At 35.9% G+C, this 16,763-nt stretch overlaps 1 protein-coding gene across 2 annotated transcripts in view; it reads left to right on the top strand.

The window, feature by feature from the left end:
* The window catches only part of RB1 (RB transcriptional corepressor 1), a 544,421-nt gene that overhangs the window by 479,468 nt on the left and 48,190 nt on the right, over positions 1-16,763 (top strand). The window contains exons 3-11 of one of the 2 annotated variants that reach the window (XM_064647278.1): positions 2,441-2,553; positions 4,145-4,279; positions 5,491-5,529; positions 6,179-6,246; positions 7,785-7,895; positions 10,059-10,207; positions 10,927-11,004; positions 14,283-14,392; positions 15,815-15,892. In XM_064647278.1, the coding sequence (XP_064503348.1) occupies positions 2,441-2,553; positions 4,145-4,279; positions 5,491-5,529; positions 6,179-6,246; positions 7,785-7,895; positions 10,059-10,207; positions 10,927-11,004; positions 14,283-14,392; positions 15,815-15,892 (881 nt within the window). The remainder of the gene's footprint in view (positions 1-2,440; positions 2,554-4,144; positions 4,280-5,490; positions 5,530-6,178; positions 6,247-7,784; positions 7,896-10,058; positions 10,208-10,926; positions 11,005-14,282; positions 14,393-15,814; positions 15,893-16,763) is intronic. The other variant, XM_064647279.1, reaches the window with a different exon arrangement.

Consider the following 16,763-nt stretch of genomic DNA (forward strand, 5'->3'; position numbering starts at 1 on the left):
TTTCCTCAGTTCAATACTTTCCATTGACCTCCATTACTTTTAGATAGTATTACATTTTAATTTACTCAGTTTTCAACAGTTTAGATTAATCTTACATCCCAGACAATATTCAATAAAAATTTAAAAGTGGTATGGCTGAAAAACCATCTTTACACAGAACTTCTTATCCGTAGACAATGGGTATAATATTCACTTTCAGAAATTTTTTTTCCTGGAATATTTTTCCTGCAGATTTTAATTCTGATCAGTTTTCTGTTGTAAGTGCTTCTTGAGTCTTTTACCCAGTCATCTTCTACCCACTGTAATCATAAACATACAGAATCATAAAATGGTTTGGGATTGAAGGGACCTTTAAAGGTCATCTTGTTTCAACCCTCATGCCATGGGCAGGGACACCTTCCACTAGACCAGGTTGCTCAAAGCCCCACTCAACCTGGCCTGGAACACTTCCAGGATTGGACATCTACAGCTTCCCTGGGCAAGCCGTGCCAGTGTCTCATCGCCCTCACAGTAAAGAACTTCTTCCTAATATCTAATCTAAACCTTCCCTTTTTCAGTTTGAAGCCATTCCCCCTTGTACTATCACTACATGCCCTTGTAAAAAGACCCTCTCCAGCTCTCTTGTAGCCCCTGGAAGGCTTCTATAAGGTCTCCCCAGAGCCTTCTCTTCTCCAGGCTGAACAACCCCAACTCTCTAAGCCTGTGTTCATAGGAGAGGTGCTCCAGCCCTCTGATCATCTTCATGACCTCCTCTGGACTCTATCGAACAACGACCTGTGAATGTTTCTTGTACCGTCAAGCTAGGTCTCTACATTGATTGGGACATATTAGCTGAGATTTTAGTAAGCCAAGTTCCACATCGTTCTCTTCAAAAATCAGGTGCTTGACAGGTAGACATTCTGTATCCCATTTGATTCAAGTACCCTTCTGTGTTTGCTTATTTCTTATGTACGTTTCTCCTGACCTTCTTTTACACTCAGCATCGTTTGAAGTTTCTGTTCCTGGATCACTTTTGTAGGCTATCATCAAAATTGTTACCAGTGTTGGCAGAATAGTAGAACATCTCTAACTGTGTACTAGAACTGAGACTTCCTGTGACCATCTCCTCCTTGTTACTAGTTTAACGCTGGAGAACAGAAGTTATTTCTGTTAGTGCCTTTAACATCTTGCAACTACATCTGAAGAGAGGCAAGAATCCCATTTCACAGGAGCATTTTAAACCTGTGATTCATCTAGTTTGTTTTCACTAGATTTAAACTAAAACAAGATCAAATAATAGTAAGTCCAGAATGAGAAATGAATATTTTGAAAGAGTTTGTAAGAGCTGTATATTGATTCAGCTGAACTGACCTACATTTTCTGAAGTTACAGTGTTGGGTCCTTAGAGTCCTAAATAAAAGATAATAAAAGAAAAAAAAGAAAAATCTATGTAGACTAGTACGTGTTAAATAAGCTTTGGACTAGCAATTGGTAGGTAGGCTTTGCTTTGTGATGAATTGAATTAAGGTCACTGCAAGTCATCTTACTGAAACTGAATGACAGCCAAAGGCAGATGTTGAGTGGTGCCGTGCCCGTTTTCTGTAGTGATGCTACAGCAAAGATCTTGAGTCAGATTGGTCAAGAAGAAAATGCTCAGAAATTAATGTGGCTGTGAATTTGTCTTGAGCTCATACATTCAAGTCCATCTGGGATGAATCATCTGGCTTTAACTGTAAACAAGCTCTGAATTTGTGTCATACAATTGGCTCCCCTGGAGTTTTGACACTGGCAAAATAGTGAGTGGCTTGTTGAACCATCAAGAGTTCTCCTCCATGTGGGTGGCATGTCTGTCATTGTGTATTGGCTTCTTTTAAGGAAAGATGATTGGTTAAACTTGCACCTTCTAAGTAGCAGAAGACCTTAAATGTAGATGTATGGTAGGAAAATGCCTGTAACTGCTTGTTACTATCGTGCTTTACTAAACAGAGAGATGGATTTGCGGCTCAGCAGGAATAAGTGGTTGAGACACAGCTGTACCCAGTTATGAGTGTTTCTTGCCTGTCATTGTAAAGATTTTATTTACTATTCTATGACTTGGCTTCTGATTCCTTAACCTTTGGTGTCTTATTAAGGTCAAATATGGTAACTTTAAAAAAAGACGATCATGGCTTCTGCTTTGTGTAAATGTTCCATGGAACCAAAGCTTGTATTTCGGAGCTTTGGTGAATTGTTTGAGTTAAATTGATCTTGTGCTGTAGGAATAAGTGTTGGAGTGTTTGGTCTTTCATGTATATTGTAAAACTTGTAGTCATTTTCCATTATCAGATAACTAGCTATCATAGTCAAATGTTTGAGGATGTTTTGTTTAACCATTTCTGATAATGTTTGGACAAATTAATGCTTTCCATATATTACCCATTTCTACTGAATAATGAAAATGGTTTCCTCTCTTTTCTAAAAGGCTTGTAACAAAAAGAAAAAAGAAACATGGGGAGTGTGTATCTTTATTGTAGCAATTGATCTGGATGAAGTGACATTCACTTTCACTGAGCTTCTGAAAAGTATAGGCATGAGGTAAGTGAATTTAAGTATGTAAATTTAGATTTCAAAATTAACTCATCAACATTTTTGTAAAGAAAATATTTTTAGAGCATTGCAAATCTTTGTGCATATCAGGCTAGTTGATTTTACAGTGAAGGTTATTTATAAGAATTCTGAATATTTTGGTAAACTGGGAGTCTTGCTATCATATTTTAGTTTGGGGGAGCAGTGATACTTGTTTGATTCAGTTGTGGTTAGCTTTGATTGTATGACTCATTATATGACTAATTCTTGTTCTTGCTCAACCTAAGGTATTCAGCAGTTTTAATTGGTGTAAATTGCACTTAAGACATGTCCCTTTCTTCCCCTGTATCAAGATTTTCTATAAAACCTTTTCCCAACGTTAGGCTTAGGCTAAATCAAACAGTGGAAAAAAAAGTTACTCTTCAGATAATTTCCAAGCATGCTGCTCTTTTTAAAACATTTTAATGCCAGTCTAAATTTTGTACTTTTGTACACACCTTTTAAAGGGGAAGGTTACTGTTATATTTTATATTGACTAAGTTCATGAGTGAGAAACTAAAATTGTAGGACAAGATCTGCTTTTAAAGTAAATTTAGGTGGCAACAGCAATAGGCATACCTTGTGTTAGATTCATCAGTCTTGTTAGCCCTGGGCTTTTTGTCAGCTATAGGGTCAACTGGCAGAGATTTCTACCAGTCATCTTATCCTTTAGAGCCACACAGATATATTGAAAAGATTTTTTTATTCCATGGTAAAAGAGTTCTTAAATGAGCTTCTGTCTGGTTTTATATTGTTTCTTTAATCTGACAAAGATCAAAAAGTCTCTCAGAATACTATATTCTGATAAAGGATCAAAATGTATTTGATACAGTTGAAACAGTTGAATATATTTGATAGGTTCCTCCTCTTTGATTTTTAGCAATCTGCTCATTTTGCTTATGAACATAGCAACAAAGTGCTCCCTTGATGACCCATCATATTACATGGATGAGTAGGGAGAACTTTGGTCCCCTGTGTAATAGCATTTCCAAAGAGTGGGAATGTCCTTGCCACAATACCTATTGCAAGACTTGAAATTCCATATAATTCAATGCATTCATCTCAGTTTTCACTCCAAGGTCTTTATTTAGAATGAATGAAACCAAGGTTCATGTTCTTGGAGTAGTAAGAGCCTTTCTAAAGTAGAACAGAAGAGTTGAGATATGTTTGTTGGATACTTGTGGTTTTACTGGCAGAATAAGAAGAAAGATGTGTCTAGTTAGCAAATTCTGACTTCCAAAGATGGTATCTGTGCTAGCCAAGAAAATTTTCCTTCTATAGTGGTGCCCATACTGTGACATACTTCTGTTACCTGATTGAACAGTATTCCTATATCTGGAAAATGTAAAGGTGGGGCTTGAAGTAAACAAGTAGTGTTTCCCAAGGCAAAGTTCTCTGTCACTGAGAATAAGAATAGTAGTAGTAGTAAAAGTATGCTGGAGTCTAGTGAAGTGAGGCAATGAGTTTTGATGGGCTTGTGTTTTTATTTTTTTTTAAGAGCTATTTCAGGATACTCATTCTCAGAGTTGTGATAAGCTGTCATCTTTTTCCTTTTTTTCAGTGTATGCACATTTTTTCAGTTTCTGAAAGAGGTGGATGTTAACATGGATACTGTAAGCACTAAAGTTGATAGCACTGTATCAAGGCTGAAAAAGAAATATGATGTATTAGTTGCACTATACCACAAGTTTGAAAGGTACAGTACATTTTTTCATTTTGAAATTATGATTTCTTTATGCCTGTCAACAATTAAGTATTTGAATTTTTCAAACTGTGTATTACAGGAGTCCACTTAAACTCTGTGTGCTAATATTTACAGAACAGTGAAATGGAACTGTTAACATGTATTGAATAAACACATCTTATGTTTTACTCCATAACTATTACAATGCTTTGTTAAACAATCCACTTGTTGCAGCACAAACAGTAGTAAGAGTAGCATGACAAGTGATTGCTACTCACTTTGAGTTTTTTACAGATGTATAAGAGGATTGGTTTACTATCTAATATTTTTTTTATTTGACATTTTTCCTCCAAAATCACAAAATATTCCTTAAATGACCCTTGAAAGGGGTAGTAGGTGACCCCTTGGTAGTTTATAGAATGAAGGCATAAATGTGATATAAGCTTTATTTGTCTTTTCGAAGTCCAACCAATCACACTTACTGTTATTCTGGGCAATATGTATATGGCAATACTTCTGTACAGTTTATAGTTGCCTTAAAACTGTGAAATTCTGTGAAAGTTATAAATAATTTTTTTTTATTAATTGCAAGTCTTTTCTGGGCTATAAGTGTCATTGCAGATATACACAGGCATGTTCTGGTTTTTTGTTCCCTCCTCTAACTTTGCTTACTTTTTTGAACCTTGTATTGCAATAACAATTTTTTCAAGCAGGATTTGTCTTAATTTTTGTTTTCCTAATTTGTTTTTGAATAAACCGAATTTATTTCTTGAAATCATGTACCTAGAATAATTGGGAAGCAGCCTTATACCACAAGACTTGCAGTGACACTGCAGAAACACTAAAGATTTTAAAATGCCCTTTTATAGTGTTCTATGCAGCTGTAGCACACTTTGCTGTGTTCTATGAAACACTGAGTAACAATGTATGTACAAATCTTGTCTTTCTGGAAGAAAAGAACAGATTTTATTATAGCAAGGTAAAATTGTTCTGCTGTTTAAGCTTTGACCTAAGTATGCAAGCGACAACATAATTTCAGCTATGGCAGGCCTGTAGTTGATCTGTTGTTAATCTGTTCTTTGATAGCCAGCATATTTTTTTTTTTTAAGTTAGAATAATGTTTTGTGAACTGGTGTATTATTTTACTACATTGAAGTCAAAGATACTGCAGAGTTCACTTTCAGAAAAGTGTTCAAAAACGTGAATTTATTTTTATTTTATAGGACTTGTGGCCTTATTTATCTGGAACAACCCAGTACTGAGTAAGTTTTTGATTTTCCTAAATTGTGTTTGTAAAGATATAAAACATGACAGCATTTTATCTTTTAACCCTTCAAGACTGACTTAAGTTGTAGTATGTCGTGTGTTTAATTTAGCCTTAGTGGGGACTTCAAATTTTAATGAGATGATGAGAGACTCCGAAATTATATAGCTATATATATTATATATATCCTTCATGAAGGATCGCTATCCAATGGCATATGTCTTGACGTGGTGGAAATAAACATTTGGAGAGTGAGCTTCCTAATCACAGTAAGAAATAAGTGTACTAAAAGATACCTTAGCAACTCCAAAATGAGCTTGAGTTCATGCTGTGACTGGAGAATAGGACATTAGTCAAAGACACAAGAGAAAACAGCTTGTAACAGTTAAGTAAATTGCCTACGTTTACTGTCTTTTCCAAGGATGATACTGATATTTCATGATTCTTGAATGGCTCTACAGACTTAATTTTTTCAGATGTGTGGTCATAATTACATAGGAAACAGAATGAGAGTTTTAGTCAACTTAACTCTATGGGAAATGTTGCCTGTTGTCTTAAATAATTCCATAAACTGAAGCATGTTTTCAGAAATTATAGTTTAGATTTTTACAGAGCTGTCAATGCAAAGTATTTTTGTCTCTCTACAGGATATCTGCTGAACTCAGTTCTGTATTAGTCCTAAAAAATTACTGGATTACTTTTTTGCTGGCAAAAGGTGAGTTTCGATTGAAAGACAGTTATTTGGATGAATATTGTTGAAGTGAGTTTCTTTTACATGTCCAGTATAAGACTAGCATCCTTATTACAAATATACATCATATAAGCTCAGAATGTTTTGATTGCCTGGCTTTTGTAAGTATTTGGTAATATTTTTTTAGTGCAATTTGGTTATTGTTGTCATTGGTATTACGTTCTGTATAGAAATATATGTATTTAAGATTTCTAAGATTTTTTTCTTTTACTTTAAAGGTTGGTATTCTGTATTTGACTCTATTCTGAGGTGCTTTATGAACTGCCAGTATTTTAATAATGGATGATTAACTGAAAAGACTGGCAGATTTTTTATATTTTATATATATAATTATATATTAAATAAATATAAATTATAATGACATACGTTTATAACATATATATTTATATGTAATATACATAAAAATAAATTTAATAATAAGATATCATAATAAGTCCCTGAAATCACATCCTTTGAATACTATGAGTCTTTCTTGAAAAGGCATAAGTTAAAGTGGAGTGATAAAACAATTGCAGTAGTCTGTGAAGTCCTGTCTCATTGTACTACTCCTGCAAAAGGGAATGACTCATATATCTTAATTGTTGCTTACTCAAGGTGTGTGTTCCCAGCAAAGTGTACACATCTCTGATATCAAAATTGGTCTTGGATCAGCTGAGTTTCATGGAGCTTTTTCACTAGAATTCTCCAAGCATTAGCATAAAGCAAAACGCAAAAAAGTTTTTCTAGCCTGCCTTTTCTTGAGAACAAAGAAAACTAAAATTTATCAGCATATAGTTGCAGGAGAGCCTGGGTGATGCTTGCTAGTTCTGAAAGAAAATAAATACAAAAATTGGACATGTAAGTAGAGCACAAATAGGGATCTGTAGCTGTTTTGAGTCGTTATTGGCTTTCCAAATATTTCGTGGCAATGCGTGCTCTCTTGGAGATCTTCTCTGGCATACGGAGTAATGCAGCTGGAATAATGCAGCTTTAAAAGTGCTCTTCATGCTAATGTTTGTGTGACTTAAGTAATTTCATAGGTATTTGACAGGCTAAGCATACAGTGTCTTAGCATGTTTTGAATTTCTCTGCTGTATAATAGCAGATCCTGCTTTCTGAATATTTAGCAGCTTCCAAAAAGCTTGCATAAGAGCACAAAAAAGAAAGGGAGGAGGAACTACACAGAAATAAGAGGTACATGTAAGTAAAATAGCCTGCAGCATTACAACACTACAATAAAATGAAAAAGAAATCAGGAGGGAGTACTGAGGGCAGGAGTTTTGTGCACAATAAGTTTGTGTATATGTATCTGTATATGTTGCTATCTCTAAAGAAACAAACCTCTCTAGAGCCATGACTTTTAAAATTGATAGCCTTTAAAGAACACTGGCATCCTATGTGATGCTTTATGAATTCTAGTGGTAGTGTTATATGAACTTCAAAACCTTTGTTTTTCAGAATTACCTCTAAAATTAAGTCAAACATTTCACAAAGTTTTTCTTCACCCTTTTAAATATTTGCAGGTAAAGTGTTGCAAGTGGAGGATGACCTGGTGATTTCCTTCCAGTTGTTGCTGTGTGTCTTAGATTATTTTATCAAACTGTCACCACCTGCTATGCTCAAGGAACCATACAGTAAGGAGTTTAGTTTTTTGTGCACTAAAGTAGAAATTAAATTGATTAAAGTTCTATTAGTCATGCTAACATTGCTAATTAACATAATAAAACTTTTTAAGCTTATTAGAATGGATTTTTTATGCTTTAGTTCAATTTAGATGATAGCAAACTTGAATTCAATTATCTGAATGTGGCAATGTACTTAATTTTTTTTTCTGCCTTCCATTTACTGTGTCCTTTGCTCGTGCAAATTGTTTGGGGACTTGTTAAAACAGCACTTTTAATTTGGTAAAAGAATTCAGGTTCTGGGTAGATTATAACTGAGAACTATTATTTAGGTTTGTTTTGAGTTACAAAAGGAAATGATGATGCTATTACTCTCTTAGTTCGTTGATGTATAACAGTATGAGGACAGCAGAAATGTACAAGATACTGGACTATACAGACATTTAAAACAAATATGTGGTGGATAGAAGCTCAAAACAGTAGAGGTAACATGTAGATAGGTTTGCTTTTATTACAACCCCTTTGTTATTAGCAAGTGTCACTATTTTGACTAAAAATATAATGGGTTTTCACTACAGAAACTATAAAAAATTCAGCAGTAAGTTTTTGTACATTCGGTTTTTATACCTAAAACTTGAGAAACCTCACTAAAAAGGCAGAGAAAGTGAACATTTATGGCAACTTTCAAAAGTAGAATTATATTTCAGTTAACTATTTTCTTCAACAAGCTAGGTAATTGATAATGAGTTAATCCTCTGCTGAGTTGGGATGTGACCCTAGTATTTTTAGCCTAATTTCTTTGTTTCACAACTAAACATCCGCTTGGGTTATAATGTCATAGAATAGATGATATAGTCATTGCTATATTCTTTAAATTCCATGTTTTGGTAGGTATTTATCTGACCTAGTAATCATTTGTTGCAGATGAGAACAAATAACCTTGCTTTTATTGTAATGCCAGTGTGAAGGGTGGGAAAGAGCAGGCTTGGGACAAGCAAATCACTGCCCTCCTTCAGTACTGTTTTGAATTTAAATTTGTCCTTTCTAATAGGACAGACATGTGCTACTGCTTATTTCAGATATTATTAAGCAGAGATTTTTCAAAAAACACTGAATTGAAACTACCTGTTTTTGAGCTCTGTATTCACACTGATTTAGGAACTCATTGTTAGAAACAGTTTGGTTCTGTGCATCATATCCTGAAAGAAAATGCTGCCACTTGAGACTAAATTTCAGATATGAGTATCCCTGTCTTAAGTACGTAGCATTAGATTTCTGATGTGAAGCTGTGTATGATATTGTAACTATCAAACAGCTCTTCACTCTTTTAGCAAATAACACAATGTATTGTTCAAATCGTCGTGACCAAGAAGCTTTCTGTGCTGAATGATGTCAAGCTTTATGATCTGACTGAGGCTGAGGGGATAAAGATGCAACCACCCCAGCAGTGTAGTTTGTCAGAGTTTCTGAGAAAAGTTGTCAAATATAAATGAAGTTACAGATGAGAACAGCATACTGATTAGTGTGCCAGATTTAAACCAGCAATATTTAATTATAGGAATGTACATTATTAATATATTCACCTATTTCAAGGTGACAGTATTGAAGCCATCCACTTTGAGCTTAATAAAATGAAGTATTTTTAACTCAAGGTATTATGTTTTTTTGATATCTTCTTCAAGATGAACTTGTTTGTTTGGGGGTATTTGGGGAAAGGAGAAATTTCCTGCAGGGCCATATTCCAGGTTCCCACCGGCACTTAAGTCCTGCATTGATTTATTAACCTTCAGACATGTAGAGTGAAGTTCATCTTTCAGCTTCCTGCTTTACACTTCTGTAAAAATAGAAAAAACAGTTACTCATCTGTGAAAAAATAAGGCTTTCCCGGTTTTACAAAACACGTGCTCATTCAAAACTACTTACAAAAAGTGCTGTTACATTCTGTGTAGAATAGCTGTTTAAAAACAAAATGTCAAATACAGATACAGGAATTTAAAAATTAACTTTATTTTTGTATAGGTTTTCTGTAATGAAGGTTTCTTACACAGCTGAACAGATAAAAAGGAAGACATTTTTAAGAGGAAAACCTGAAAATGTAATTTTTGGTTTAATAATTTAAATATCTTTTTTCTTAAGATGACTCTAACCTTGTGATGGTTCTGAATATCTTTCCAGAGTCTGCTATGACTGCAGTGACTGTTAATGGTTCAGCTCGAACTCCAAGAAGAGGTCAGAACAGGAGTACACGTACAGCAAAGCAACTTGATACCGATACAAAGATTATTGAAATCCTTTGTAAAGAACATGATTGTAATTTAGATGAGGTAATGCCTGCATTTTAATGTCTCATAGGTCTTGCTGCTAAACCCCACCTGAAATATGTATTTATTTAGATAGTCTTGCTTTAAGTGTCAATACTCATGCCAGCTTAACTATTCTCTCTAGTTCAATAGTGAAAGTATTCTACCATTCAATACTTTCTCTAGTAAGTAGCTTAAAAAACAAGCAAACAAAAAACCCCAAAACAAGTTCTTTGGTATGGATGATAACTTTGCCAGGGAAACTGTGAAGAATGCAATATGTAGTTATAAGCTCATCATGGCGTGTAACATGTAGATGAGGGCTGCTCTGATGGGGTTTCAGAGCTGCATCCTGTGAGGAGAAAATGTATGCAACAAGCACATTGCTTCTGTGGGGGATCTTAAAAAACCCCATTCCCTTTTTCCTTGGCTGATAAATCTGTTCCTGTCAAAGGACTGATTTTTGAATACCCAGATGGACGATGGAAGTAGAAATATGAGAGGGCTAGAAAGAGTGCAGTTCTTTCCCAGTTTAGTCACTGAAAGCTCAAGCAGTGGAGTATTTGCTGCATGCTTATGTATCACTGTGTTTTGAATATATAAGGAGTTTAATTCTTGCTTTATTGAAAACAAAACACAGTGCACTACAGAAATGTCTCAGTTTCTTGATTTCAAGGTGCGAAAGCAGTGTGTGCATGGCTGACTCTGTACATTGCTAATATTACATTTTTTCTTTTTATTAGGTCAAAAATGTGTATCTCACAAGCTTTGTTCCTTTCTTGAATTCTGCTGGTATTGTAGCTTCAAATGGACTACCAGAGGTAAGTGGAGGAATTTAAGACAGTGTAGTGGTTTTACCCTGGCTGGATGCCGGATGTCCACCGAAGCTCCTCTGTCATTCCCCTCCTCAACTGGACAGAGGAGAGAAAATATAACAAAAGGTTGATGAGTTTAGAAAAGAATGAGGGAGAGATCACTCACTGAATACTATCACGAGCAAAACAGACTGAACTTGGGGATATTCATTGAATTTATTACCAACAAAATTCCTACCAGGAAACCTACTCCAGTGTAGGCTCCTCTCTCCATGGATCTGCAGGTCTCTACCTGCTCTAGCATGGACTGCTCATGGCTTCATAGCCCTCTTTCAGGCGTCTACCTGCTCCGGTGTGGGTCTCCACCACAGGCTGCAGGTGGATCCCTGCATCTCCATGGTCCTTCATGGGCTGCAGGGGCACAGCTGCTTCACCATGGTCTGTACCACAGGCTGCAGGGGAACCTCTGCTCCGGTGTCTGGAGCACCTCCTCCACCTCCTTCTCCACTGCCCTTGGTGTCTGCAAAATTGTTCCTCTCACGTATTATCACTCTTCTCTTCTCTGGCTGCAATTACATCTGCCCAATAACTTTTTTTCCTTCTTAAATATGATATCAGAGAGATGTTCTCTCCATTCCTAATTGGCTCGGTGGTGGATTCATCCTGGAGCCGTCTGGCATTGGCTCTGCTGGACATGGGGGAAACTTCTGGCAGCTTCTCACAGAAGCCATCCCTGTAGCGCCCCTGCTACCAGAACCTGGCCACACAAACCCAATACCAACAACAGTTCTTTACTTATGCCAGATTGCTTAAGATTCCCTTTACATGTTGATGAAGTTCTAATAGGTTATTCTAAAATCATCTAGCAAAATGCGTTGTTTTTTAGGAATGTGGCTTAGCAGGGATTCCAGTATTCATGAAGTATGTTTAGCTGTTATATTTGAATTTAATAAATTAATCTCATGAGGCTAAACCAGTGCTTTTGCTCAAAGCAAAACATGACATAAGCATTGTATATCCATGATCTTGGTAAGGCTGTTCATCTAAAACACAACTATTACAATATTAGGTTTCTGAAGTCGCTCTGTAAATGCAAACAGCCTTAAATTACATACCTAAATTTAAATATAAATGAGACGTTATTGTAGTGATGTTGGAAAGATATCTAAAAGGTTAGGCTCAGTTTCACAACTTGGCAGAGTTTGGCCTGCTGTGTCCATGCAGAATTATTTTCATCTTGCCGAGCTGTAGCCTGGATGCAGAAGATTACCTCTATACAATTGCATCCAAGAGTGCACCTTAATAGGTAACTTCTTGCAATGTGTTTTCCTTTCATCATTCTTGAAAGAGTAGGTCTAGCTGTGTGTCCAATAGATGTGGTAACCTGAAAACAAGCAGCTCTGAAGCTTATCAGACTGATAAGTCTGCAGGGTTCAGCTATGTGTATCTTCTGTTCAGTTTCATAGTGTGTTCGGTGGGGAACAAAGTACAAGACCCACTAAAGATCTTAATCTCTTCCTAAATTAATTTCAGGGTATCAGTAGCCTGTTTAGACTTTTTAATTTATGTGTGTATACATAGTTGGGAAACCCTGTATGAACTTCCAGGCAAAGGTCATTAAACAGCTTGTTCTCAAATCAGAGGATTTTCATCCAAGGGTGCTCAACTTAAGCATAGTGTCAAAAGTACTAAGACTCTGCTGGTGAAAATTTTATAAAACAATGCATTTGAAGGAAAATCCAGTCATATTATCCTTGCTCCTGAAACTTGAACACCTTGAGCGGCAAAGCAGAAGGTTGCAGCTATATTTCAGAGATATTTGGTTCATATGTGTAATCCAGTTAACCATCAGCATAGCTGACATCATCAGTACAATAGCTAGTAATGTGGCACATTTAAATTCACTTTCATTTTCATAACAAAAACACTGAACTTTTGATAAATTTTAATATTACTTCCAAAGCAAGAAAAGCCTTTGAGGCTTAATGTTGGTATTTCATTTGTCTTTAGTATGTGTTTGTTGGTCAGGCTTTACGCACTGTTGAATAGATTCATAAAGAACTCTTATTTTTGACTGAAGGTTTCTTCCCAGTTATCCCAGTACAGCCATTTTGTCTAAGAGCTGCTGTTTTTTCTAGAAGTATATGAAATACTGAAATATTTTAGATAAAAAGAATGCATAAGCCATTAGGAAAATAATAAAAGTAAAGTTAACTTTTTAAATACAAAAGATAGTGATAATGAAAATTGAAATATAATCTTTTTTAGTGGTCCTCATCTCAAAGTTTTAACTGTGATATCGGTTTGGAGCAAACCCAATTGGTGAAGGTAAAAGGAGAGGGTGAGGAGCAAAGCTGTGTAGGAGATACTTGCAACTTTCTCTCTCTTGGGGCTGAGAGGGGACTAATTTGGTTCATATGCACTGTTGCCTGTTTTTCTAACAGGAATTTGCCAGAGCACAGCATCATTTAATATGTTTAAGGGCTCAGGGAACAGATAATTGAGGTGACTGCCTACTTCCACAGGAGCACAGCAGCAGATTTGAAGTGGAGGGCTAGATGAAAAAAAAATGCAGACTTCAAGTTAATGTTAATCAATTAAAAAATAAAAATAATAATAATTAAAAACAAACAAACAAAACCACAAAAAAACCCAAAAAAATCACACCATCCAAAAAATCCAACAAACTTTTCCATGCAATATGAAGTCATATCACTCTGGGATCTAGTCAACTAAGGAACTTTTAACAGTTATTTAAAGAACAAAAAAGTGGATTTGAAATGTCTGTATTTTTGCAGAAATAGGCACATCTCTTAAGAACTACACCAGTACAAATACATTAGTATGAAATGGGGAATATCTTAGAACAAGAACGTTTGAGTTTGAGCATTGGCCTCCATCTCCAAACCATCAGAGATGGACCAAACTGATTGTCCGACAGCTGTTCTAAGAACAAGCGTTTTATATTTCCTGCTCCTGGAGACACCCCTCTTTTCTGGAAGGAAAGGTTTGCAGATCTGTTTCCCATTATAGCTATTTTTAGGTCTTCTACCCTGTCAAGACCTACGTTTCTTCGAAAAGATCTTGGATTGTTTTCTCTTATAAACAATCATTTTCCTCTGTGTGTGTTTCAATTGTTGTATAAGAACTAACTTTGTGAGCTACAAGGGCATTCTCTTAGCATTTCAGTCTTGTATTTACGAGGTAGGACTAACATATTTTTCAATAAATTGTCAAACTTGTTCCTATAAAATAAATTTGGTTTTTTTCCAATTTTTTTTGAGGTTGAAGTTATCTTGAAACAGTATGACGAGCTCTATCTCAAAAACAAAGATATAGATGGAAGATTATTTCTGAATCACGATGAAACTCTACAGCCTGATGTCGTAGCATGGTAATATTTCTTTTTACTGCTTTCACTTTATAGTAGAAAATTTGAACTTGTGTTGCTTTCTGCCCCCTTGTGTTATAAACGGAGATCTCTGTTTCCTGTTGACCTTCTACATTTGTCATTCAGCTAAGGTATTTCTGGCATAACCAGCCTTCCTTTAAATTATCACTTAAATAATTAAAAAACATCTGCCTGTGACTCTACCATAAAATGATTTGGAAGCTCTGCTCTAACTCTTACTGTATGCAAGGCCCTGTCATCCAGGGAAAGCTGAGGAATTGTAAGGAGGAGGCAGAAGCCATGTCATGCTAGTTGATTAGATGTGCCGGAGGCAATGTTATGGCTCTGGAGCCAGCTGGCGTGAAATGGCCTGGGACCTCACTGTCCACATTCTCCTTCCTGAAAATGGATGGTGGCATTTGGAAGCTACCTGCTGGGAGTGGCCTTGAGCCCTTTCTGACTTCTGACCTGTACCCACAAATTGGGAAATGGTAGTTTGCATGGGACAGATGATTTAGCAGAATAAACAGTGTGCGCCCAGGCACACTCCCTGGAGCTGTTGGGGTGAGCTCAGAGGAGGGCCATGAAAATGATCAGAGTGGCTGGAGCACCTCTCCTTATGGAGGAGGGCTGAGAGAGTTGAGGTTTTGCAGCCTAGGGAAAAGGAGGCTCCAGGGAGACTTTAGAGCAGAATTCCAGTACCTGAAGGGGACTTACAATAAAGGTGGGGACAGACTTCTTTTAGCAGAGCCTAATAGTTGTAATAGGACAAGAGGTGATAGTTTTAAACTGAAAGAGGGTAGGTTTAGACTAGATAGAAGGAAAAAGTGTTTTATTATGAGGGTAGTGAAACACTGGCACAGGTTGCATAGAGAGGTAGTGGATGCCCAACCCTGGAAACATTCAAGGTGAGGTTAAGTAACCTGATTTAGTTGAAGATGTCCCTGCTCATTGCAGGAGGTCGAACTAGATGACCCTTCCAATCAGTATTCTATGACTCTGTTTGATTTCTTTTTTAGTTATACACCTAAATTCCAGTGATTTCTAACAATTCAACATTTCCATAATTCTATGTGAGCTCACTGTGTGAGCCTGAATATATACTAGGAAAATACACTCATTTAAAATTGAATTAAAAGGGAAGTAATATCATCTCTATGTATAAATTAAGCTGTTTGTAAATAGAATTCTAGAAAAGGAAAAAGAGGAAAACTTTGGAGGTCATCTAGGCTAACATCCTGCTTAAAGCATATATACAGATATACTTGGGAATTTAAATTACATTGTTTAAACAACTGGAGTGGTTGGACATCTAGATCTTCTAAAAATATGTTCCACAGTTGCCTCTTTGGATCAATAACTTGTTATAGAAAACGTTTTTTGGATTACATTAGTTCTGCATAAGTTTGTTTTCCATTTCTGTAGCTCACAGTTGGAGAGGACACCACTGAAAAACAGTCCAGAGGAGGAAATTAGTCTTATACTTCCACAGACTCCTGTTCGGTATGAGTTTTTCTTTTAAGGTGTTTTACCCTAGCTCTCTATTTTCTGGCTTCCTTTTGTGGTACCAAACTCTTTATGCACACACATTTCTTCTGTAATCTTTGGCTTTTTAGTATTATTTTTTTCTATATGGAAAGATTTAGCATTTCAGAGTACTTACTTTTGATATTTTTCCTGTATTGGGAAGATGAACATTTCAGAGTGCCAACATACTTCGTTCAATCGGGAAAATGGACAGATGTGTTAGAAATGTAGTATTAATTGGAGATTGTTTGATCTGTAATCAAATGCAGAAAAACTGCAAACTTGAGGAAAGGAGATTTACGTGTACAATTTTTCCCTCATGCCACATAATTTTTTGACAAAATCAGTGTGTTTTTTGCCTGATTGTGCTTAGAAATTCCCGAACACTCAAGAACCAATCAGATGTGTGGTGGCAATGCCATGTGCTATGTAGGCAGAGAGGTGTCCTCACAGGTAGTCATTCTTAAGGTGTCAGGTTTAAGGAAATCAAACAGTGAATTTTTGTTCTGTGCTTGATGTATAAATTCCTTTCATTTTAACATGCTATAGAGAAGTTAAAATACTGTATTTACCCTTTATTATTATTTCAGTTTTTTCAAATAAGTAAAATAATTTTTGTTTTTATTAATAATACTTCTGCAGTGGAAATTGCTTGGAAAAGAATAAATTAGGCTCAGAGCTTGTGCATCCACTATAAATCTGCTTGATGCCATTTGCAGAAACTGTTTTCTAGCCAAAAGAGCAGCAAAGTTCTGAAAAGCTCCTTCATAAAAATAATAAAAGGAGACATGAGCTGAGATAACAATTTATCAGTATATAGAAGAACTTCTAATTGCCTCAAACTGTG

This window comes from Pseudopipra pipra, chromosome 2, assembly GCF_036250125.1.
Source record: "Pseudopipra pipra isolate bDixPip1 chromosome 2, bDixPip1.hap1, whole genome shotgun sequence".
Classification (NCBI taxonomy): domain Eukaryota; kingdom Metazoa; phylum Chordata; class Aves; order Passeriformes; family Pipridae; genus Pseudopipra; species Pseudopipra pipra.